This window comes from Phasianus colchicus, chromosome 8, assembly GCF_987193195.1.
Source record: "Phasianus colchicus chromosome 8, bPhaCol1.hap1.1, whole genome shotgun sequence".
In the NCBI taxonomy this organism is placed as follows: Eukaryota; Metazoa; Chordata; class Aves; order Galliformes; family Phasianidae; genus Phasianus; species Phasianus colchicus.
The window spans coordinates 28,474,464-28,497,963 of NC_143443.1; the positions used below are offsets into that span (position 1 = coordinate 28,474,464).

Sequence of the window (23,500 nt, forward strand, 5' to 3'; positions counted from 1 at the left end):
TTTGGGGGGGAACAGGAAGATTTCTCCCTTCAGACATCCCTTTGGATTTGTTCAGAAATTCTGCAGTTCAAGCAGGCGAGGAGCACAATGCTTGGCTAAATATACTCAAGCACACTCAAGCCTTGGCTTTCATCTCCCAACATCCAAGCTTCCCTGATCTTTACAGCTCTTAACTATATGTTGAGCACATGGATTCTTGTGCCTCATGGAAATAAACCAAGCTCCTGCCTGGAACAATATATTATCATAGTGGATTTGTAATGTTTTTGTTTTACCTGATGAAGACATTGCCTTTTTCACCCTCAATTAATGCATCAACCCAGCGTGCAAAATATCCCAATTCCTCCCACAGAGAACAGAATGAAGCAACACGGCCCTCTCTTTTCTAGAAGAAATGAAGAGGGACATTCTTGCCCTTATATTGCCTAGGTGTTTCTGGAGCAGCCCCCAGCCCCTGTACGGGTCAGCACCAGGCAACTGGAAAGAAGCACTGGCTGCTGCAAGCAAGCCCTAATGCTCTGAAAGCAAAGCAGCTTGTGGACTGGGGTGAAAAGACATATGAAGGCAATAAAGTTATTATGATGAAGGAACAGCCTGTATTCTCTCCTCTCTGAATACGTTCTGACTCTCTGACAGCTTCTTGCTAGCATAATGTTCTTACACCGAGCATCTTTTTTATTCCTTGTTTTATTAGAGAATTATTTGTGCCTTCTTGTCAACACCCAATTGCAGCCCCCCAAAGAGTCCTTTGGCCAGGTGCTGTGAGTGCCTCAGAAAGTCATTTGGATACCTGTCTCAGGAGACCTACCCCAGAAATGGTTTGCAGAATCTAAGAAAACAGCAATCTCTAAAACATCAGCAACTGCGTTTTTTTTTCTCCCCTCTAGGATTCAGTGGCATGGGCAGACCCAAAGCAGTCCCCACTCCAGCAGGTACCTTTAGTCTCATGATACACCTTAGACAGGGAAATATCTGTGAGAAGCCACATGAAAAGGCCTGAAGCTGCTGTCCAAATAGGTGCTTTCAATGGAAACAAAAAAAGACCTTATAAGTCCTGGAAACACAGGTGCACTGATGGGAAATGCGTGATGAGCTTCTTGGCCATCCCCAGCATCACACTCTCCAAGCAATGATGCCAGGAAGGGTCAAGCAAGAAGGCCCAGTCTTTTTGTTTTTCCTAAATTTCAAGCCCAAATTGTTTTTAACAAACCTCCCTTGGCAGAGAAGGCTCACTGGTGACAGACAGCTCACAGCAATCCTAGCTGCAGTGCACAGAAATACTTCTGGGATCCAGATTTCATATCCTAGGTCTGCGCAGGCATCAGCTTAGTCTTTTTGGCTCCGCAGAGAGGACAAAGAGCCTGGACCCCTGGGCACAACTGTCCTTCACCCAGAACAGCCTGTCAGAGGCTCCACGCTGCCTTTGCATTTAATCTTGCAGCTGACATTTGAAACTTGAAGCTAAAAGGAATCCCGCAGATGGGATTTGAAGGTCATCCAAACACAACTTTAAATCTGTTCTATTTTGTTCCCTAACGTAGCCTTGACACAAGCCTCTGTTTATAAGTTAACCTGCTCTTTTTTTCCTCCAAGTTCATGATCTGGTATATCCATTGATGACTGGGCGGGTATGAGCAGAAATACATTTAGTGAGATGTTCCTAGTGATATTTTATTTTAAAACAGTGCAGCTGGAAAACTTGATGTTCTCTTTTAACTTACCCTGTTCAACAGAAAACACTTCCCTCTTCTTCCCTATAATCACATCATAAAAGGCTGTGGTGAAAATCTGTTTCACCTTTTCAAGACAGTGTGTTAGAGAACTCCTTGACTACCAAGCAGGTGTAGAAGAACTTGTATCAGTAACTCAAAACTGCTAATGTTTGTACCTATCTGCGCTTGAACGTTTGCACACAGGGCTGACTACTACTTCAGGCAGAAGATTAGCCCACATCTGCATAACACTTAAATCCTATTTAAGCCTATTCCAAATATCATTAACATTCTTCTAGCACAAATGAGACAGCACCACTGTGGATTAGGAAATGAGAGGCATGCTTAGAAGCTGGACTAGATGACAGGGAAAGAACAACGTAGTATTACTAGGTTATGCTATCACACATGCTTTCTAGCCCTCTTGGATATAACAGCCTTATCTTATATATTCTATAGCATAAACTGCACCTGCCATCATAGATTGTGCTAACTGCCAGCACCCAGAGCATGAAATCCCACAGCTGGAGAGAAACTGCACTGAGAAAAGCCTGAATTAGCCTGTACTTAGCAGAGGAGCGTGGCAAAAACTGCGGCCAGGAATAAATGACACCAGTGGTAACAACTGACATGAAACTTCCAAATTGCACAACACAGCACCTTGTTAAACACACTAACAACAACTTGCCAAAAAGCCTCAGCTATTCTAAAATGCTTACCTCCTTAGTAAATCACATATCTAGGCTCACTTAGGAAGTGAACAAAACTAAGTGATAAATGCTTCTGAAATAAATCCCTAAAATTTAATGATGCAGTTCACTTCATACCACAGACTTCAGTCTGAGTTTGGACCAATGTAAGCATTGCCAGGCAAGGCCTTACAGCACCTCATTTGTCCCATGCCCCCAGCTGCCAGTTCTGCTCACCAAGATGGCACAACATGCATCAAGCTCTGCACTCAAAGGAAAAAAATTAACTTACAGGTGACAACTGATGGCCACAATGGTGAGAAGGCAAGCTCAAAGCATGTTCCATGACTGCTGTTTCTAATTACTTCCAAACCACAGTTCACTGATTTTAAGGCATCTGTGAGCCACTCCATTGGACTTTCAGCAATATACTTTATGACGGTGAATGTAACTCTCAGGAGATGCCTGCTAACTTGATACCATTCAGTAACACTTGCAGCCGTGTAAACGTGTTTCTCACTGTGTGATTCTTTACTTGAGCTAAGCCATGCTTCATCTCCCGTAATTTGCGTATCTTACCATTTCTCCTGTACTAAATCTGAAAGTCCTGTAAGTACAGGTGAGGTGATTTTGCAGATCCTAATCATTTCTCAAGGCAGCTGCAATGGAAGTTCTACTGCAATTCCTCACCTCGCTGTATGGCAGCTGCTTGGCTCAGCCCTGGGCTCATCTGCAGCACAGAGATATTTGTGTCAAGTCCAGAACTGCTCTTCTAGACATCAGAAAAGGCAGAAAACCATCGAGGGCAATCACTTTAAGCACTAAAGAGCTTGATCACCAAATGAGAGAGCATCGATCTAGCAAAGTCACTCTTCTGCACGGTGCATTAAAATCATTAATCCTCAAAGCTTTGTAAAATGGACAAACACAGCTGTTTGTGAGCAGCTGTCTTCAGCAGGGAAACTAGAATCCAAGAGGAAATGAAGTCACAAACTGTTACCTAGAATATCTGTTGACAAAAATAAAGATAGCACTTGAAGTTGTAGACTAAAGTTGGAGAAGTTACAGAATAATAAAGCCATTATTCTTCTAAATGAGAGCAGACATAGCCATCATTAACTCCTCTAACTATCTACATCAAGGAAGCCATGACAATCTCTGGCCCTAAAAATGCAATCACAAGGCTGACAGCTAAGTAGAGAGGAAGTGTCATGAAAATAATATTGTGCTCCACATGGAGATGTGCTTGAAACAGAACTAATATCAAAGGATTTTGGTTCATAACTCAAAGGGGAAAATAATAGAAGCTGGAGATGTGTAGGCCCATCACTGGCTTTGTACAAAAAACAGTTATAGACTGTTAATGAGACCCAGAAGGAAGCTGGACATCACAATTATAGAAGAAGGAAATCCTCACCAGTAATGTTTGTGAGACTGCTGTCAACATCGTTTGCCCAGAAGGGTGATGACAGCATCCATCATTTTCAAGGAAGCAGAAATACTTTTATACAAGGGAGTGTGCCCATTGAATCCAATACCTTTCGCTGTACTCAGTGCACAACTAAAGTCAGTACAAAAAAAAGCAGTAAATCACACAGGGAACTAATATGGCTGTATTCATCTTCCTCATTCAGAGCCCTCCATTCTGGAAAAGCTGGAACAGAGCAACAGCAATGCCAGGTTTGGGAAGGTATCTAGGAAATAAGATGCACCCTACATATGGTATAGAAGTACAGGATGTGCAAACAGTAGCTCTGGGTCATCAGCAGGTCCTAAATGCTCTACGGAGCACAACCCAGAGAGAACTGCTTATTAGCTGTTTTAACTAAAAAAAAAAATACTGGAAATGATCTGACCATTCTCTGTTCATTTGGCCAGCAACTCACCCCAAATATCCCAAGCATCTGGAGACCAAATTCCCTCAGAGCTGAGAAAATAAGGTGAAACTCTTGGTGACCTGCTCAGCAAACAGGATTTTGCTCATTCCATGGTCTTATACTAGGGTTGAATCTAGTTCCTAAATCCTATATTGCTTCACTTAACACAGCTAACATGTGTGACTAAAGCTCTGCTCAGCTCCAGATGGCCAAACGTCAAATAAATTAAAAAAGAACCATTGCCAAATCTCTGCTTAAAAAATAATTCATAAGAATCAAAGGGGAAAATTGAATTCAGCATCAAAAAACATGATGCAACCTGCTTTTGTAAGTCACTTTTTCAAGAAATCCACCTTGTGAAAGATAATGAAAAGATACAAAGGTAACAAAAACATGCAGTCACGCAATAAATCTATCAGCTTTGGTACTGAACAGCCTCCCAGCTCTCTTCATCCTGCTGACAGCATTCATGTCATCCAACACAGAAAGCCACCATGCTCTAGATTAGGAATAAATCCCCCACATCCCAACTAGCACACAAGCCATTCCACAGTAATAAAGTAATAGGCTATTAAAACAGCAGTGGTCAGAAACTGCAGTTTCCTTACAGAAGGCTGAAGCATAACAAGAAAGCAAATTTGGGGCTAAATAAAAGAAACAGGTACTTGCCTATGGTTCAGCTAATCCAGAAATCACAACTGGCAGCAGCTGATCAACCACACGAAAACTGAATAAAAGCACATACATGCACACACAATTTGTAGAGTTCCTCATGTTTCCAACAGTTTGCCAACGTGGCTGCTGGAATGGCAAAAGAAAAGCTGCATACAAAGCAGAGCAGGGTTTAGCACAGAAGACCAAAGGGAGAGGGAGAAAGAAACAGCAATGTTTTGGTTAACATACAGACCTGGGACACAGATCAGTAGGATCAATTTCCAACTTTGCACAACTTCTCTTCCCTGCGCTAACCTACATCTGACATCTGTCATATCACTCCTGAAACAGCCAAAAGTAATTTTCACACCTTCCTTCGAGAACAGCATTATCTCACATGTCCTACATCAGATAAGGCAGATTGTAGAGAAAATACAGATTTTTACCTAGACTCTTGGAACTATTAGGGTGAATGATTCCCCAGTGCCTACCTTCAGCATCTCAAATCAGGAGAATACTTTTTATAAATCAACTGTGTACAATTAACATTCCTTTTTATATTCCAAAGTATAATTCTATCAACTAAATTTTTAAGTAAGAATATACTGTTGAAGCTCTCTGTGCTGCCATCATACGCTAATGAACATGCAAGAAAATGTTATTTTTTTCAAGAAAGTCCCAAAAATAGAATTTCAGCTAAACACAGCTGAATAAATTCTTTGTCTCATAGCACACAACCCCAGAAGTTATGAAACACTAATCTGAAAAGAACCTGAAAAGATTTAGTGCCTCTTCTTTACTCAAGGTGGGATGAACTGTCCCTAAAAACATTACCCTCCTTAATGTCTTCCACTATGTCCTGGTTTCAATTGGGACAGAATTGATTTTTCCTTTATCACGTCTGGTATGATGCTATGTTATGACTTTATGAGGGAAACAATGCTGATTACCCACCGATGTTTGAGTAATTGCTGAGCAGTGCTGTACAGTGCCAAAGCTGTATCTCAGCTTCCCATACTGCCCTGCCAGTGAGGGGGCTGGGGTGGCAGACAGAAACAGGACAGCTGACTTAAACTGGCCAAAGGGACATTCCATACCGTATGACATCATGTGAAAAAACTTGAGAAAGGTGGGGAGTTGGCGGAGGTGGGCAGCTGCTGCTTGGGGACTGGCTGGGCATTGTTTGGTGGCTGTGAGCAATTGCTTGTGCATCACTCGTTTTGTGCACATGTGGACTGAGATATATAAAATTGTCATTACTATTATCCTTTTTTCCTCTTCCTTTTACTAATTAGTAAATAACTTTTATCTCAACCCTACATTGTGGGTGGTTTTTTTCCCCCATCCCATGAGGGGGGGGGGAGTGGGATGTTAATGAACAACAGTGTGGTGCTAAGCTACCTACCTGCTGGGTTAAACCACAACACGCTGCTTCAAATCATTCCCAAAAGGATCTGACCAGTTCATTTCTCTGACTAGCACAAATCTGAAATTACTCTGCTGGCCTCTGCAGTTGTTCCAGATTTACAGAACACAATAAAGCATATTGCTCATCTCCAAAGAGCTCTGCCACAAAGAAAGACTTGATGTCAATATGCTCAAACTGCAGTGCATAAAATAAGCACTTGTGGTTGCTAAACAGTTATTCAGACATGAAATAGATTAGAAATAAAAGGCAGGCTAATTACTTTTGAAGGACTTAGAGAAGGAAAAAAATCGAATTGCTGCTTCTGTTTCACCTTCTGATATTGCAAGGTACTATGCTCAAGTGTAACCAGCAGCATTACCTGACATTTCCTATTTCCATGAAATAGGAAAATAAGTGTTGTAGAAAGGCTTTTACCTTCAGTATCCCAGTGGAAGATGAATTTTATTCTTGACATTTGCACTCTCAAGTTGAAATGTTAATATTACAAGTAACATGCTGACAGAATCCATACATACTGTCAGTAACTAACCTTGGCCAGAATCACAGCTGAATTCAAGCTTTCCAACAGGGTTATCCTGCAATACAGTAATCAAGCCCGGGGGGGGCAGCAGTGACTCCTGTGACTTTAGTTTCTCTATACCTCTGTAAACCCCAATTCCATTTACACGAAGTATATTTTACAAACAGAAATCTGCTTTCTGTATTTATAAAAACAGTTTTGCCCAATTCTGGCTGCACCTATGGGGCTCATTAGACATGTCAGAAATCACAAAGACATCTTAGGCAATCTCACAATCCATTCATTCCCTGTGAGTTAACGCAGGACCTCCGTTGGCATTATGCCTGTTGGTTACTTCCTAGGGAGTAACCAACTCCATCTATTTGAAATTTCAACTTGCAGTGCAAAGCAAACATCGGTAGCAAAGAAATAACTATTTATGCAAAGAAAACAGCAGACTACTTTCAAGCAGCTGTGTCACTCAGCAGGAGGGACCCGCAGCAGCGCTGGAGCCGTTCAGCCCCACTGAAGATCAGCTCCCTGCTAGATGAGCACTGAAACATCACACCACACTCAGTTTTCTGTTTTTCTCCTCAAAAGGCATAAATTTGCACAGACATACTCCCTAGCCCCGTGTGGCATCACTACAGAAGCACAGCTTCACAGAGGCAGGAGGGAAACCTGACTGCTGAAGAACAGGAGCTGGCAGAGCGCAGGGTGCAGCGCTGTCTGCAGAGCACTCAGCTTTTAGGCTGCTATGGATTTTTCCCAGATGATTACAAACCAGCACTTCCCTCCACTCTCTCCTGAAAAACAACGGAAACGTTCTCATCAATTACACAGCAGCTGCTATGCTGTTTGGGGTGTCCAAAATTCAAAGAAATAAAACCAAGCTTCTGGACATCAGAGCATTAACTCCTTCTATTAGAGAGTCACCGATAACTCCAAATCTCTGTTCCCATCTTTTTTATTCTTTCTTATATTCAAGTCTGGTTCTGGTCCATGCCAGCTCTGCTTCTACCAGCTGGCTCTCTCCTGTCTGCTATAGACATTCCTCTTGCTCCCCATTCCCAGCTGCCCTTCTCCTCTGCTTTCACCCCGCCAGTGCCCACACCCAGTCTGACCCCACTGCCCTTGGGACTTCTCAACCCCTGGGAGAACAGCACAAGAAGCCAATGCAATGAGAGCACGTCAAGGCTCAGACTCTCTTCCTGAGAAAACTGAGTCATAATCTGCAAAAGCAAGATACACATCTCACGAGACCTGTACTTTTGGTGGAAGTGCTCAGTTAGGGAAACTAAACATTGTGTAAACCCGTTATATGTAACTCAGATAATCAATCAGGAACAGGAATTGTGGGGACTGGAACACCAATTACCACCCTCCCCTCTTCCAAATGGCTGCAGGGAGCTCAGGGGGTCGGAGCTCCTCTGGTGGCTCTCTCTCCCTGTGGGCTCCAGAGCCCTTGGCATGTAGCTGTGCCCAATCACACACGATCCACCCGTGGCACATTGCTGGGGTTCCCCCTTCCTGCAGCTCCTTACTTGCAGCTGGCTGCCCACAGAATTCATCTGCACCAGCCGTTCCCTTTGGCATCACTGCCAACAACCTGTGCTAAAAATACCTCACGAGCAACATAAATAGCAAGATGGGAGAATTAGAAATCCCCCTTGAGGCAGAGTCTTTTTGCTTTTCATAAATACAGAGTGGCAACAATGTACAGAGAATAAAGTGCACGTTATAGCACTGGTCTGCTGGGTCCCCTTGCCTTGCAGAAAGGAAGACTGAGAGCTTCCACTGCCTCCTAAAGCTGGCACCAGAAAACAAGAGGAGAACACTGCTATGGGAAAAAGTCACCAAATCCCCCACATCCCATTTTTGAACATATTGAAGTATGAATAATAATATTCAGAATTTTACTGTAATTCTTATATTCTGTATGAAAACGATCAGTTAACCAGAGCCTCTTTCTCTGAAACACTCCAGCATTGCACATCTAAGTATGCAAAACGTTTTCCTCATTCGTCTCAAATATCAAAACATCTGGCAACAGAAAATAGAAAAAGTATTTGCAGACATTTTTGGACAGAGATTACTTCAGGTCAAGTCAAAAAGAATCCCTAAGCTGCAATCATCAAATTCTTTTATCAGTTACTCTGGATTTAGCCAGTGTTACTAAAAGAGAAATAAGACACAGGTTTTTTATAGCAGTTGTCAATTTAAGGATGATCAAAGTTTTATTATTCTTGCCTAAGATCAAAGTCCAGCATTTCAGGATTATCTCCAGCTCATAAAGTATAACAAACAGTTTTGGATAACCACATTATTATATAACAATATTGTCTTCCTGCAAGGAATTTCATTGTTTTGACACGTGCCACAGGTTGTTAATAGATTGCCTGATTACCATTTAATTGTTTTACTGGTTTATGATGACAACAGAAAATTATACAACAGCACCATAAAAACTTTAAATCCTACCCCGTGTGTCTGCATTCATGTGAAGAGAATATTGGAAAGCACAGGTGAAACTAAGATTACAAAATAAAGCTGAGGACAGTTTGAGTGAAAGCCAATAGGTTTTACAGCTCTGCCCATTTCAAACCCCTGAAGACATCCATGGGTTTCCTGCTGTGGGACACAGGCACTCACCTGCAGCTCAGCACAGCCTGCTCATGTCTGCACACACCTTCAGGCTGGAACAAAGGAAATCCTCAGCAAAGAAATCAGTACACTTTTGTTATGATGACTTTCATAAATAAGCATCAAATATTTCTTCATGAGAAATACTGCAAGTCCCTTTGACACTAAACCTTATTTTAAATGTGAAATTGTTGGTGTTTAGATTTGTGCTTCACTCAGGCGTGCTGTCACTAACAAAAAGTTTTTTATTCTTTTGTTCTTCATTCTGAGGAACACAGTGATTTCTGCCTTATTGACTGACTGTAGACACAGCTATACTTCTGCACCTTCGGGGAAACAGCAAATCCATCTCTTTTACACCCTAATTCTATGAAGTTCATTCACCTTACAAGGTATTTATTGCAAGCAGCTTTTCCAAAAATGGAGATTAACAGAACCTTAAACCCAGGACACCTCAGTAAGCCAGTACTTTTCATCTCCTGAATGTGTAGGTAGACACAGAGCTGGAACACCTTTTCCAGAGCTGTGTTATGCTATCTTATCTATGTTCCTTTACTGTTAACTCAGTTTCACTTCTTATCTAACCTGGTTGCATCCCAGAATTTCTAGTGCCAAAAATAAACTGAAAGCTTTCATCACTAGTTAAAAGGAAACTGTAATATGAAAAGCAATTTTTCTGATTTCTCTGTTGATCAAAGATGCTTCACACAAGCCTGATGCAGTAGAAACAATATCAGCTTTATAATAACAGTCATTAGAGCAGAATCCTTTCACTGATTGAAATCCCACAGTCCTTATCCATACAATACTTACACTGGTGGATACAGTAGTTAAGATGAGAGCACATTAAAAATGACTATGTTAAGGTCCCAGATATAGCAAAGAGTGACAAGTATTAAAAAAAGAAGTTACAGAAACTGCTTCAGTTTGGCACTTTGGATTAAAGTATGACAACACATAACCTGCTTGTGCAGTTCCAGAAACAGAAGAAAGCCATCAACCAAAACTTGTTCTCATCTTCTCTGAACGTCCATTGGGATAAGGCCACTCTTCTCTGACATGCTTCCAGAAGCATCACTTCTAAGCACTGTGCCAGTAAGTTACCAAGATACTGTTTATGTGTACAAAGGAGAAAAAGACATCTATCTGGAAACAGACATTGATTTGGTGAAGGAGAAGCAGCATTTTCCAGAATACTTCAAAAAGAACTGAGCACTGCCCTAAGAGCTTCAGAGAGGCAGACTGTCACAGTGTGCCAACCAGCTCACCTGTGAGTTGGCACTGAAGCTGTACCACAGGGAGAAAAAAGCCCCCTGTGCACCCTTGGAGAACCAAGGGCTCATCTCTGAAGCTACAAAGCACTTGGGCCCATCATGCTTTTTTTTTTTTTTTTTTTTTTTTTTTTTAACACATCAGTCTTGTTTACAATGACAATCACACTCTTTTCACTTTAAAATGCAGAGCTTACACGAACACTGGAGCCCTGGGCAGCCTGGTCTAGTATTAAATGTAGAAGCTGGTGGCCCTGCCTATGGCAGGGAGGTTGGAGATTCATGATCCTTGAGGTCTCTTCCAACACGAGCCATTCTGTGATTCTGTGAACACATTCATCTTTCTCAACAAATGTGAAGCACATGAAATCTTTCTCAGCCAAGAGGCATAGAAGCTCCAAGGCTGTATGATTACACCACGGCCACCAGAACACCCAGGTTAGATGGGATTAACCACAAGCTGCCACAGCAGCACAGAAGCAGCACAGCCATGGAGCTCACACTCGGCAGGCAGCTCAAGGTCACCCCTCACTAAAGCTCGACTGCCATCATGGAGTTTAACTCAAAAGTGGGTGCACGAGCAGCAGCACTGCTCTGTGGATGTGGCTACACACTGGGATTTCCACAAAACAAACCAGCTCAATAAAAGCACTAATTCTTGCTTACCAACGGGAACAGGAGAATGTAGGACTCCTCCTCTATACTGTAGATTACCGAGGCCTCTCTGGTCCCACCTTGGTTACACATTAAGGATTTCCTTACCTTACACCTGGGACTGGTAAACATGCAGAATGTAAGGCTCAGTAATGTTTACAGGACTAAAACTGTTACTTGGGTTGGATTTCCTAAAACTGAAATCATTTCTGAAAATATGCCCCAATAAGGCTGAGGATTTAAAAGATGAGACTCACTGAAGTTTTAACTGAGACCACTTATAAACACACCGTAGCCTGAATAGTATCTAATAATAATATACATATATATTGGAGGCCACTTAATGATCTTGGAACCTACAGAACAACATCTGCTTTACACTGCCTGTTTCTGCCTTTATACTGCAAAACTAGGAAATACCACACCGAGCACATGAACTACCCACGTGTGGTTTCATTTTCAATTACTTACAGATTACATTAAAAATAATTCAAGATACTTAGTTCAAATCTGTTATATTAAAAAAAAATAAATCCCCAGAAGATTGCTTTCAAAGACTGCAGAACACATGACGTTCTGCTGTTTTTCATTGAAAGCAATTTTGCTGCCTTCCCCATCCATAAGCTGATGTTCATTTTCCTTCTGTGCAATTCCTTGCAAAGCTGCACATCTAAAATAGATTCTGCCTCATTGTCCCAGTTTCCTTTTGTTGTTGCCATTAGTCCACGTAAATTTTTCTATGCATCCAGGATTAATTTTCATTAATCTCAAAAGTTAAACAGCACAGACTAATTTTTATTGAGGGGAAAATGGAGAAGTGGCAAAACTTATAAAGGAGGAGCTTAAAATAAATGCTGTTCTTTAAGTCAGATACCTCATAAAACCTCATAAAACCATTTTCCTTCCTCATCGAAACAGAAGTTCTACCAGTGTTAAAGATTATGCTGTGGACAGTGATTCTGACATATACACAAATACAACTTGCAGGGCTAATCCAGGAACTGATCCTGAGTTCTTTAAACCATTAGATTGAGGTTCAAGCCCTTAAATGAGTAACTGAAGAAAAAAAATAATAAAGTTGTCACGTGTATTGGGAAAATAAACAGAAAGTACAGAGAGGATTAAACAACAGTACAAAATCAGTACAAAAGAAATTGAGGATGAATGCTGGGGATAGAAAAGCCATCAGTGCCAGCTCTGTGCTCTGCAGGGCACAGCTCCTCCAGGCAGGGCTCCACTGCTGCCTGGGGACTGCAGTGCTCAGCCCTGCCAAGAACACGCTCCTGCAGCCTAGGGAGCCTCACACCAAGGAAAGCTCTGGAAATCACTAGGTCTGGCAGGGTGTGATGCCACAGCAACTAACTGCTGACTTCAGCTTTTAAAATAATGGGAATGCCCAGCCAGTTTTCACTGCCCCACTCTCCAGGTCTCTCAGACTGAAAGAAGTACCTCTGACAACACGCAGAAAAGCACAGCAACAGATTTCAAACAGGATGAAGCAGACATTGCCACCTTTTGAAAGGCTGGTTCCCTTTGATATGAGTGATATTACTGTGCTAATCACAGACCGCAACAAATCGCTGGGCTGCAGCAGACAGTAGCTCATTTTTAACCCAGTCAGCAGAGACCTCGACCCAAAGCATCACTGCCAGCAGCCACGGCTACAGCTGTCTGAGGAGGATCAGGGGATTGAGGAAAGAAAAACTGAAGTTACTGGTGGATTATATAGGAGCTCAAGATTACTACGTGAATTTCTCACTGCAAAAACCTGGTTTCTTCAGACAAGTTCACACCTGTGAGACAGAACCATCAAGTGATCCACACAGTGCATGAGGAAATAAGTTACCTGAGCAAAATAATGAGGTGAAGTAGGCTGTCTTCTCGTAGGAATGCACCGTCATCTTGGGTAGCCACAATGAGTATCGTTCGAATCATAGAGCTACAGAAAATCCTGAGTTGGAAGGGACCCAGGAAGATCATCATGTCCTATTCTGGATTCACACAGGACCACCCAAAAATCAGATAATATGTCTGAGAGTGCCACCCAAATGCTTCTTGATCTCAGGCAGTTTGGTGCCATGCCCGCTGCCCTGAGCAGCCCATTTCATGCACACCACACTCTGGTGCAGAACCCATCCCTAACACCCACCTGCTCCTCCCCATGCCATTCCCTTGAGCCCTGTTGCTGCCTCAGAGGGCAGAGCTCAATGCTGCCCCTTGGCTCCCTATGGGCTGCCACGAGGTCTCCCCTCAGCATCCAGCTCTCTATGTCAAGGGACCTCAGCCACTCCTCACACATCTTCCCCTCTAGACCTTCATCATCTTTGTAGCCCCAGAGTGGTCTGAGAACAGGACCAGAAGGCAGTAGCTCCCCTTCTGACCCTGGCTTTGTGCAAAGAAAGACATCATTTCAGTTGTCTCATGTGTATAATGAGGACAAAGTCTCCCTACACTGCTGTGTCGGTGATTTATTTGTGTTTGTTACAAAAATCAAATCTGAAAAGACAAAGATTGTAGTATAAAATAAATTCTTATGCTAAAAAAATCCTACTCCGTTGACTGTTGAGTAGACAAAAAAAAAAATGCAATTACCTTCTCTACAAATCCCACACCCACATATCAGAATGGCACAGCACAACCTGTTAATATTAGACAGCAATAATATTTATCTAACTCTGGCTTCTGTCAAAACGTACTGATTTTGCTATGGCACAAAGACACTGCTACTGATAAACCTCATATTTTATGTGCTTCCAGTTGTTCCTGGAGTTGCCTACTGGAATAAATACAGTTCATTCTTTCAAGATTTAGATTTAAAAAGTTAGCAAAGACCACCCAACAGTACCACTTCTGCTTGTTTGCTCTAGCATAAATGAGGATTAGGAAAGTTTAAAATAGTCATTTTTTCCATTAACTTAGACCTCCATGATAACAAGCAGTTTTGACAGATCTGAAGCAGTTTGAGATAACATGCATAAGTAGGTCACAGTTATACTTGGCTTTAGAAAAATGTCTTTCATCCAGCGAATTTACAGCTCTTTACAAACAAGCCCTTAGGTAAGCAACAACCTACAAGGCTTACTCCAACACCCAAATTCAGTCATGTATGAAACCTAATAGCAACTACTTAATAACACTGAAAGTACAACATGAAGGTCTTTGCAAACCACACAATTGAAAAGCATGACTGACGTCAGCTCCCCTGATCCCAACAGGCCACAGAGCAGGTCACGAGAGTGCCCTGGGAAGGGCTCCAACTGGACAGCAATGTGAAAAGGGATTTTCAAAGTTCATTTCAGCTCCCAGATCCATCATCAGATTTCCAAGATTTGTTCAAGCTTTTGGGAATACTCATCTATGCTGATTCATCTGGTGTTTGGTCAGACCATCAGCCAGAGCTGAACTAGAAGCAAAGCTGCAAAGGAAGATCTTACATTTTTGTAACAGAGAGAGGTGAGGGGCAGGTGAGAAGGGCATCTACAACACAGTCTATGAAGAGTAGCAGAAAATAAAGGATCAGTTCAGATCCAATTCACCCTAAAGCACATGTGAGTGCTCACAGCAACCCCTCTGACAAAGTCAGCTCCTGCTATACAAGCAGGGAAGCATAAAACTTTAACTGAAGCTCCATTTCCAGCAATGTAAAATTAGTTTGTATTATTATTTATACTTTATGTATTAAACTACAATTTACCATGAGCTACGTGGTGCTTCTGGCTAAATAACAATAAGGAAATGGAGCAGAACAGTTAAAAGGGGTGGTTCCAAAGTACAGAGGTTCTGCTGGGTTTCAGGGGTTTCTCCTGGCCTCTCTTGCAATCAGTTCACTAGACCATGCTGCTCCTGGAGCAAAAGAGTTGAATAAAGAGAGCTGCACAGATTGAACATTGATGAGATTGTGATCGATTTTACAGTGCCTCAAGTATCTTCTGTGGTACAGCAATAAAAACGTCACAGGAAAACGTTTAACTCTTTTGCTATTCTTGTTATGCTTGTATAAACCAACAAGTAGACAACTCCAAATCTGAAGCATTCAGAATAATGATGATCATACAAAATATTAACAATCAGATTTGCTGAACACGCAGACCTAACGATACAGGTTTTAATGAGACTCCGTATGCATGAGCTAATCTGCCATCACGAAGAGTCCCAACTCAACATTCAAACAAAGCCCTGATTCCACACATATTTCCTACATAGCTCCATGCTCATGAGTACCCTCATTTAGATCTATTATACCACATAAGTATGTAAACGTAAGCTCAGACCTAAACCTTTAGCAGCAGTAGTGCTTAGAGCAGTTAACAATAAAGATGTTCTATGCTGCCTTATACACAAAGAGCCTTTGGTCAGAACCAAGTAAGTCCACCATTGACTCACACAGATTATGCTTCTTCTTCAGCTCAGTTCATTTGCTAAAACTGAAAAGCAGATATCAATATAAATTAAAATCTTAATCTCTTTTATGAATCTTACTGGCTGCCTCTCTAAAGTCCTGTGAAGTCTCTGTCCAATTAATTACTCTGAAAAGAATGAGATGGCATGGGAAAGGCTGCGAAAGAACCCCCCCGCATCTCCAGGCAGCTCTCCAGCAGAAGCAGGCAGACATCAAGCACTTTGCGTGCTGTGCAGATGCAATAGGAAAAGGGAACAGTGAGAGGAGAAAACAGGAATACGGCCAGTGGAAATGTTCCCTGGTTTCCCATTGTGCATGTGGCAGTTTGGGAAGAGCCTCCTGCATCGCAGCGATCACCGGGTACTTCCACTGCTTCCTCAGCTCCAGGCAGCCCTTTGAGGACAGCACACCTCACACACATCATAAAGCCCTGCTGAGACCAGTATCTTCCCCACAAGTACTAATGCAGCCTTAGCACAGCACTGATGCTCATATAATTAGTGCTCTTCTAGAAATGGACTCTTTGGAGACCAATGCAGTCCATTTCTTCCTAGAACAAGAAACCTACTGTGCCATAAAGAATTACACCGACCTAACACCATTTATTATTTATACCCAAAATGGGTGTGATGCTGTAGGACGACGGTCCTTCCAGCCACAAAGTGCTGACAGCCTTGCAGCAGCCACACAATGCCTTCCATGTGCAGGGAGCTCGTTTGGCCACCAAGAGCAATCCAAGCAATTGGAAGAGAAGATCCATCTGAGCTGTGCTCAATACATCAGGACACAGAGAAATACGGGGTGGACAAGCAGGGCGTATCCCTGTATCCAGGAACTTATTCATTTGCAATATGTATTTTTCACAGTCTTTTTTCAATGCAGAGATAACTGAGGAGTGGTTTAAATTGTCATTTTTGTGCAGATTTTTTTTTTCCCCCCCAGGAAAAAAAAAACACCAATGCTTACTTAGATATCTTTTTTGTTATGCTTAACTTTACACCTCTGGTTCTTTAATTGCCACAAACCGTAACTACACCTGAAAAGCAGCAGCCTCTGCTCAACCTCAAGTTTGGGACCACGGAGGCTCTGCAGCCGTTCCCACCGCACACACGGCCGAAGCACACGCGTGGAAGCCACAAAGGCCACCCGAGCTGAGGCCGTTATTACAACGACACCCGTTCTGCACACAACTTCAGACCGTTCATCTCCAGGAGGACGCGGCAACAGCGGGGCGAGCCGCCACGCCCCAACCCGGTGCCGTTCTACGGGCGACACGGGAGCCGCGCTGCCCAGCGCCCCGACAGCGCAGAACCGCCGCGCCCCGACCGCCCCACGCTCCCCGTCCGCCCCGCTCCCCGCACAGGTGCGGCGGGGCCCGGCTCGCGGCTCGCAGCCCGCCCGGGAGCCCTCCCTCCTCGCCCCGCTCGCCGAGGCCTCGGCGCGGCGGCAAGGTCAACCCCGCGCACCCACCTCTGGCGGACATGGTTCGGGCGACCCGCACCGCCCTGCGCCCTCCGCGCCGCGACGGCCGATGCGGGGGCGGCGAGGCGCTGGGCCGGGCGGTGCCGCCGCGGTCGCTCCCTCCTCGCCTGCCCGCCGCGGTGCGGGGCGGCGCCGGGGGCGTCGCTTCGGCGCGGTGCGGAGCCGCGAGCGGCGGCTGCGGGCAGGGGAGGCGGCTGCGGCGGGGCGGGACTGCGCTGGGGGCACGGGAGCCGCGGCGTGCCGGGCGGGCGGGGCGCGCACCGGCTGCAGGAGCGGCGGAGACGGAGCGCGGCCGGAGCTCCTCGCGCCGCTGCTTCTAAAATGCCTGCCGCTGCCAGGAGGTATAAACGAGCCGATGGGGGCTCAGCTGCGAATTCGCCCACTGAACAGCGCGGGAACTGCGTGTAAACGGGCTGTAAGTTAATAGTATCTATTTACACGCTGGTATGTAAATAAATAGGATGTGTTTCCACATCTGTCTGTAAATAGTATATAAGCATACGAACGACAGCAAGCTTCTCTGCAACGGTCTTGTCATTACCATGCAGCAAAGAGCGCTCCTCTTCCTGCAGTGCCTCAATAAAGCCGACCTGCAGCCGGCAGCACGCAGCGTGCACCTCCCCGGCACAGCCTCGCTGTCAGCACCCAGCGCTCCCAACCTCACTAGAAGGAAACCAACCTCCATGCCACCAGTTCATCAGGTGCTGGCAGGGGGTAAGCAAACAAACAAGCTGGTTCAACAGGAATTACAGGTGAGAAGGCCATATCGGTACACTGAAATTCAAGCGTTAGAGAAACGCTTATCAATTTTGGAATGGCCAACTAGAAACCACGAGAAAGCACAAAATGTGCTCAGTGAGGACCTACACTGCGTGGCAGGAGAGACTGAGCCTCACTCCTCCTCCCTGCTGCACAATGCATCTTCATACCAGCAAGAAGCCCACGCTATCTTTCTGTCCAAAAAAAAAAAAAAAAAAAAAAAAGTTACAAAATCTTGTTATCCAAGAGGTGGCAAAGCTTGCATCTGCGCCCACAGAGCAGAGATGGATGCCAATAGCAGCCATACTGAACATTTCCCCACTGCACTTTCAAAGTGCTGCTCATTTTCCCCACCATGCCAACGAGCTGGCAGCACCTGTGTGTAAAAAAGCACGAGAGCAGCAGAAGAATGGGTGACTCCCATCCCTTCTCATCACAGGATGTATGCACAAAAAATGGATCAGTACATCTGCCTCTCTGATACTGCTTTCATGCTCCTCTGCACCAATGACTTTTAGTCACATGCAGTTCTATCTGCCATGGATTACCCCAGTGTTTCCCACACTTTGGTTCAATCATACTCGTTCTGTCATTCTGTTCTCTTGCCCAATGTTCTGAATCCTTTCCAGCTCCTATAGCATTATCTTTAGTTGATAATCTGGCACCACTCAAATAAAGTTCCTTTCATCTTCTTTTCTGAAATGACTAACACTTTCCTCTTGCAAACAACTCAAGTTTTCTTACTTGGACCAAAAGAGCCAAGGTTCTCCCCATTCAATGTCATGTGACAGCATTTTGTATTTTTAATGGAGTAATTTCCTATGCACTTCCTTCAGTGAGTCTCTGAGTAGCATTATCAGGGGTTTTCCAGTGGGATACTTAGTAGATGGTTTACAAGAAAGGCTCAGGAACATGCAGAAATTAGCTTTGTAATGAAGAATTTCCTTTCTTTATACTGCTAGGAAGTAGGAAGGGGAAAGGTATTTGTGACTTGGTTTTCTATAGAACACAAAGAATTCATTCCAGTTACTGTGTCAAGTTTCCAAGGCTGAGAAGTTAACAGACATGTTGATCAGAGAGATCAACATCAGATACAGAACCCATTTATTAAAATTAGCTTTTTAGTTTGGTTTCCTAAGGAACCGAGGATGAAATTTTATTTCTTTTCTGTCTGTCCTGCAAATCCCCTCCAAGCACTTTCAGATTTGGGTATTAAGAATTTCAATTAAAACTGATTAGAAAGCAGAATTCATGAACAGTTCTACATCCCTACAAGTTTTGTAGCAATTAGCACTTACAAAGAGAGACTAAAATTAAGAAAAGCTGCAGTGGGAACTTAACAGTTACCAGTTCTGGAGGCTATGTCTTCATTAGCTGCAAGTACCAGCCATGCAATCTGCATGTGTGCAGCTGAATCAGCTTCTGTGACTGCTGTCTCCTCTTATGCCAGTAACTAAGGGAAGGTGGGAGGGAGCTGAAGAGAAAGCAGAGGGTGATACAAAGAGCAAGGCAGACACCATTACTACTGTTTTACAGATGAAGACCTCAGATACTTAGATAAAAGTTGTTGAGTCAAACAAGCTGGACAAGCCAATCGAGGTGTGGTCACCTCCCGTTTCTCCTGCTCACTCCAGCTCATGTGCTCCCACTCCCTCATGCACCAGCACTGGTCTGCTCCTCAAGGAACCATCTTAGTTCATTAACCAGCTCACTTTCTTGTGCTAGTTAGTGTTCTGCCAGATAAGGATACAGGAGGATAGACAAAAAAAACAAAACAAAACAAAACAAAACAAAACACACAAAAAGCACCTAAAAGCACCTAAGGCTTAGATAAACACTAACTGCAGATGGTGAGTGCAGAACTGCACAGCCAGCAAGGAGGGAGGAAGAATGGGACCATCAGAGAGGGAAGAGAGCTGATCCTTTTGAGCAGCAAGCTGTTGAGCTGTTCACTTGCATGAGCCACCTCCTGCTTACTTTAGAAGTCCATTAAGAAGCAGTGATTGACATTGTTTTATTTCAGGCATTTACCTGAGGCTTCTGAATTAGTCAACTGAAAAGCAAGATTCTACTCTTACATTTTTCCACTGACTCTACAGGCAACTTCAGCTTCTAACTCAAGTTAGACAGTGGAAAAAAGAAACAAAAAACAACACTAACATTAATGCTTTTTAAATCTTTCTGAGCTTTGAGACATGCAGCCAAGCACCTTGGGATTTTTTAGAGATACCTAAACAGATCCTAGTACTTTACCAACCAATAGATGCTTTCAAATCCCCTATTGGTATTTTCAGATACTTACATGCCCTTGAAGAGCTAAGTATGTTGTCTAAGGTCACAGAGAAAATTATATAAGAGTAAAGAACAGAACGTGCATCTTTCCAGAGAAGTATTCTAAATACTGGACTGTGTTCTCTGTGCAACATACCTTGCTGTCATTTAGCCTCTACATGGATTCTGTTCTTCAGTCCATTAAGTAAACTGGGTTTAGACAAAAAGGCTAAATTACCTCTGGGAACTTAAGGCATAAGGGCCAAAATGGGAAATTCATTTCTAAGAATGAGGTTTGGAAAGATCAGCTATGAGTTGGCTAGTATTTACTGCAGATGAACTTCAGTACCACCCCTATATGTGCATCCTTACTGGGAAGGTCCCACCAAAGGGCCGAGTCAGAAACTTACTTGGGTTTTATCAGGTTCTCACAGGATCACATATCAAGCATGCATTGTGAGTAACAGCTATGATCTTGACACGTAAATCATTTTGTTTCTTCTAGTTTGGTATTCAGTGTATGTCTTCAGAAGATAAACTGCCTTTGTTGTTAACTATAAATAAGAGGTTTAAAATATGTGTCAAGAAAAAGCATTATCTCAGTGTGTGTCCTGCTTTGCCCTTTACCCCAGATACTTTGCTGCATCAAACATAATGAAATTATGCAATCAGAGTTGATTAAATGTGGAAGTGTTTTTACACAGAGCATCTTTTACATCAATGTAAATTTTGACAGATATTTTCATGGCCAAAGTGCACAGTGTTCATGAATAACTGCAATGATATCAAAGAATATTATGAATAAACTGGAATTAAAATCTCTAAACACTCTGATACCTGGAGAAAGTTGTAGGAATCATCGGCAAAAATTAACTGATTCATAGCTGTGATGTCAATGAGCCACACTCTGAGAAGTGTATACATTGTGCTGCGCACAGCCAGGCTTATACAGTAGAAGTCTGGGCCCAAAGAATTTAATTATCTTCATTAGTGCTAAAGCATATTGGTGATTACTTGACATTTGTCCATAAGGGATACTCAGGTTTCTTCCTGTACCCCAGGAATCCAGACATTGCTCATGCTCTCTTCATTCCAAAAATGCTATTTTCTTCATATTTATTTTCTACTCCGATCACCATATCACAGGGCTCTCTGGCTGAGAAGTATAGAAGAGGACAGGACTCCCTTCAGCACATATCAAGATCATTTCTTAATCAGCTGTTGGACGCAATTTGATTTGAGAGACACAAAGTACTGGCTCTTCTTCAGGAGCTGAATGCCTTATCCCTTGTTATGCTTCAGCCTCAATCCTGGCACCAATCATTTCTGCAGTTAAAGCACACACCTGCATCTGGATGCACTTTCTGACAAAATCTCATTAAAATTGTGGTGGCTGTTTTGCAGGAACTCAGGACATGCCTGGGAAAGAACACAAGGCAGTCAGCCAAAGGCACAACTTCACAGTCATGGTAACAATGGCTTAAACAAATCTCAGAATCCTCCTGAAGAAATCTGGAATAAAATAAAAACAATTTTCATCTGTTAGTCTTGTCCAGTATATTCAGGTGCATGTATTCTGGGTATTTTATTTCTCTTATCCGTTGACCTGTTTGCCAATAAACACATTTGTTTTACACGTGAGATACATCTGAGCCTAGCTGAGTTTTCTCATGTCATTTTATTCTTTCAATGTTTTTAAACAAATAAACAAGGTTTAATTTAGTCAAGCCAGCCTGTTTTTCTGTTGTTGTCGTTGGCTTTTTTTTTTTTCTTCTTCTTTTTTGCCCACTTTTTGTGGTTAGGGCTGATGCAGATTCTCCACAATATTCAGTTGTTTATTCCATGGCAAGTGACGCTGATGGACAGAGATGTGAGCAGATGAGAGTGAATTCTCCACTTGAGCACTGGAGTAAAACACTGGGTCATGCTGCCCTCTGCAGGCAATGATCTAGCAGCGGGAGGAATTGTTCTGCAACAGCTCGAGGAAATGGATTTATGCTGAGATTTCTGTCTGAACACAGAATGCATTTGTGTGCTGTACCAGCAGTACAGCGACTGGCTTTCTGTTGCTGGCTGTTACTGCTGGAGAGGCAGAAGGAAATGCAGGCTGCCCATGTCTGATTGCAGCAGGTAAGTGCTCTGGGTATGAATTTCAGCTCAGTGTGACAGCACTTGGAAAATCCAATGGGACCCAAATAACAGCTCCCAAATACAGAGCCAGAGAAACTAAATGGATGGAGATACTTCCCTTGATACATGAGCTGCCAGGCAGGAACCAAGCACTCCAGCACTGCTCCAGGATCTAATCAGAAACAGGTTCCTTTATATTAGGCATATTACAGACTCAGGCCTGCTTACTTCAGCATTTCACTACGTGAGGACTCAGTGTCAAACCAGTCCTAAAGAGCCTGAGGCAAAGGAATAGTGATGAGCAACCAAAACATTTCTGAGTGGCATTGGGTCTGCTATAGACTTCATTTTCTTTGCTTTCTGTGAGTGGTGCCTCCAGCTCAGTTCCCTAAAGGCCAAGTGCAGATGCTCATTCCTACGGGGGTAATAACTCAGAACGAATTACAAGGGATCAAGATGTATGTGCCATTTCTGGAAGCAGTTTGGCCCACAGCATAGCTTTTGAGCATAGAATTCCATCTGAAAGTGTTCAGGTGACTCCATCCATCCTCACATACAAATAAAATAATGCAGTAGCAATGTACTATGATGTACCAGTGGTGATGGTCACTCCTGTGAGTTACTCAGGAACCCTTGCAAGAACTCAGCTGGAGTTCCCGAGAAGGAACTACGTGTCTTTTAACTGAAGCCTCTCCCTAAATTCACTGTAGTTGTCGCAAAGATGCAAAAATCATGTGGGATGGGATGACTGCAGGGATAAGTCTGTCTGAGAACTCAGACTCGTTCTGTAGCTTCAAACAACATCATTTGAGAACCAAACTGGACAAGTGAACAGCTATGATGATGGGCTGTCACATGCAACAACTAATGCTCTAACAAGCCAAGTAAAATGCAGCAATTAAGCCCAGAACTAACATCACTTCTTCGTAATATTAATTCATTCTAAATAAGATATATAGCGTTATATATCTTCCCCCAAAAAGAATGTTAAAAGATTCTCTCTGATCCTCACTTGTTATTTGACACAAGCA

The 23,500-nt window shown here is 43.2% G+C and overlaps 1 protein-coding gene across 1 annotated transcript in view; it reads right to left on the reverse strand.

The window, feature by feature from the left end:
- The window catches only part of ABLIM1 (actin binding LIM protein 1), a 175,255-nt gene extending 157,825 nt beyond the window's left edge, over positions 1-17,430 (reverse strand). Inside the window, exon 1 of the mRNA XM_090145540.1 lies at positions 17,298-17,430. Within this exon, the coding sequence (XP_090001666.1) occupies positions 17,298-17,310 (13 nt within the window). The 5' untranslated portion in view covers positions 17,311-17,430. The remainder of the gene's footprint in view (positions 1-17,297) is intronic.
- Between the last annotated feature and the right edge of the window lie 6,070 nt (positions 17,431-23,500).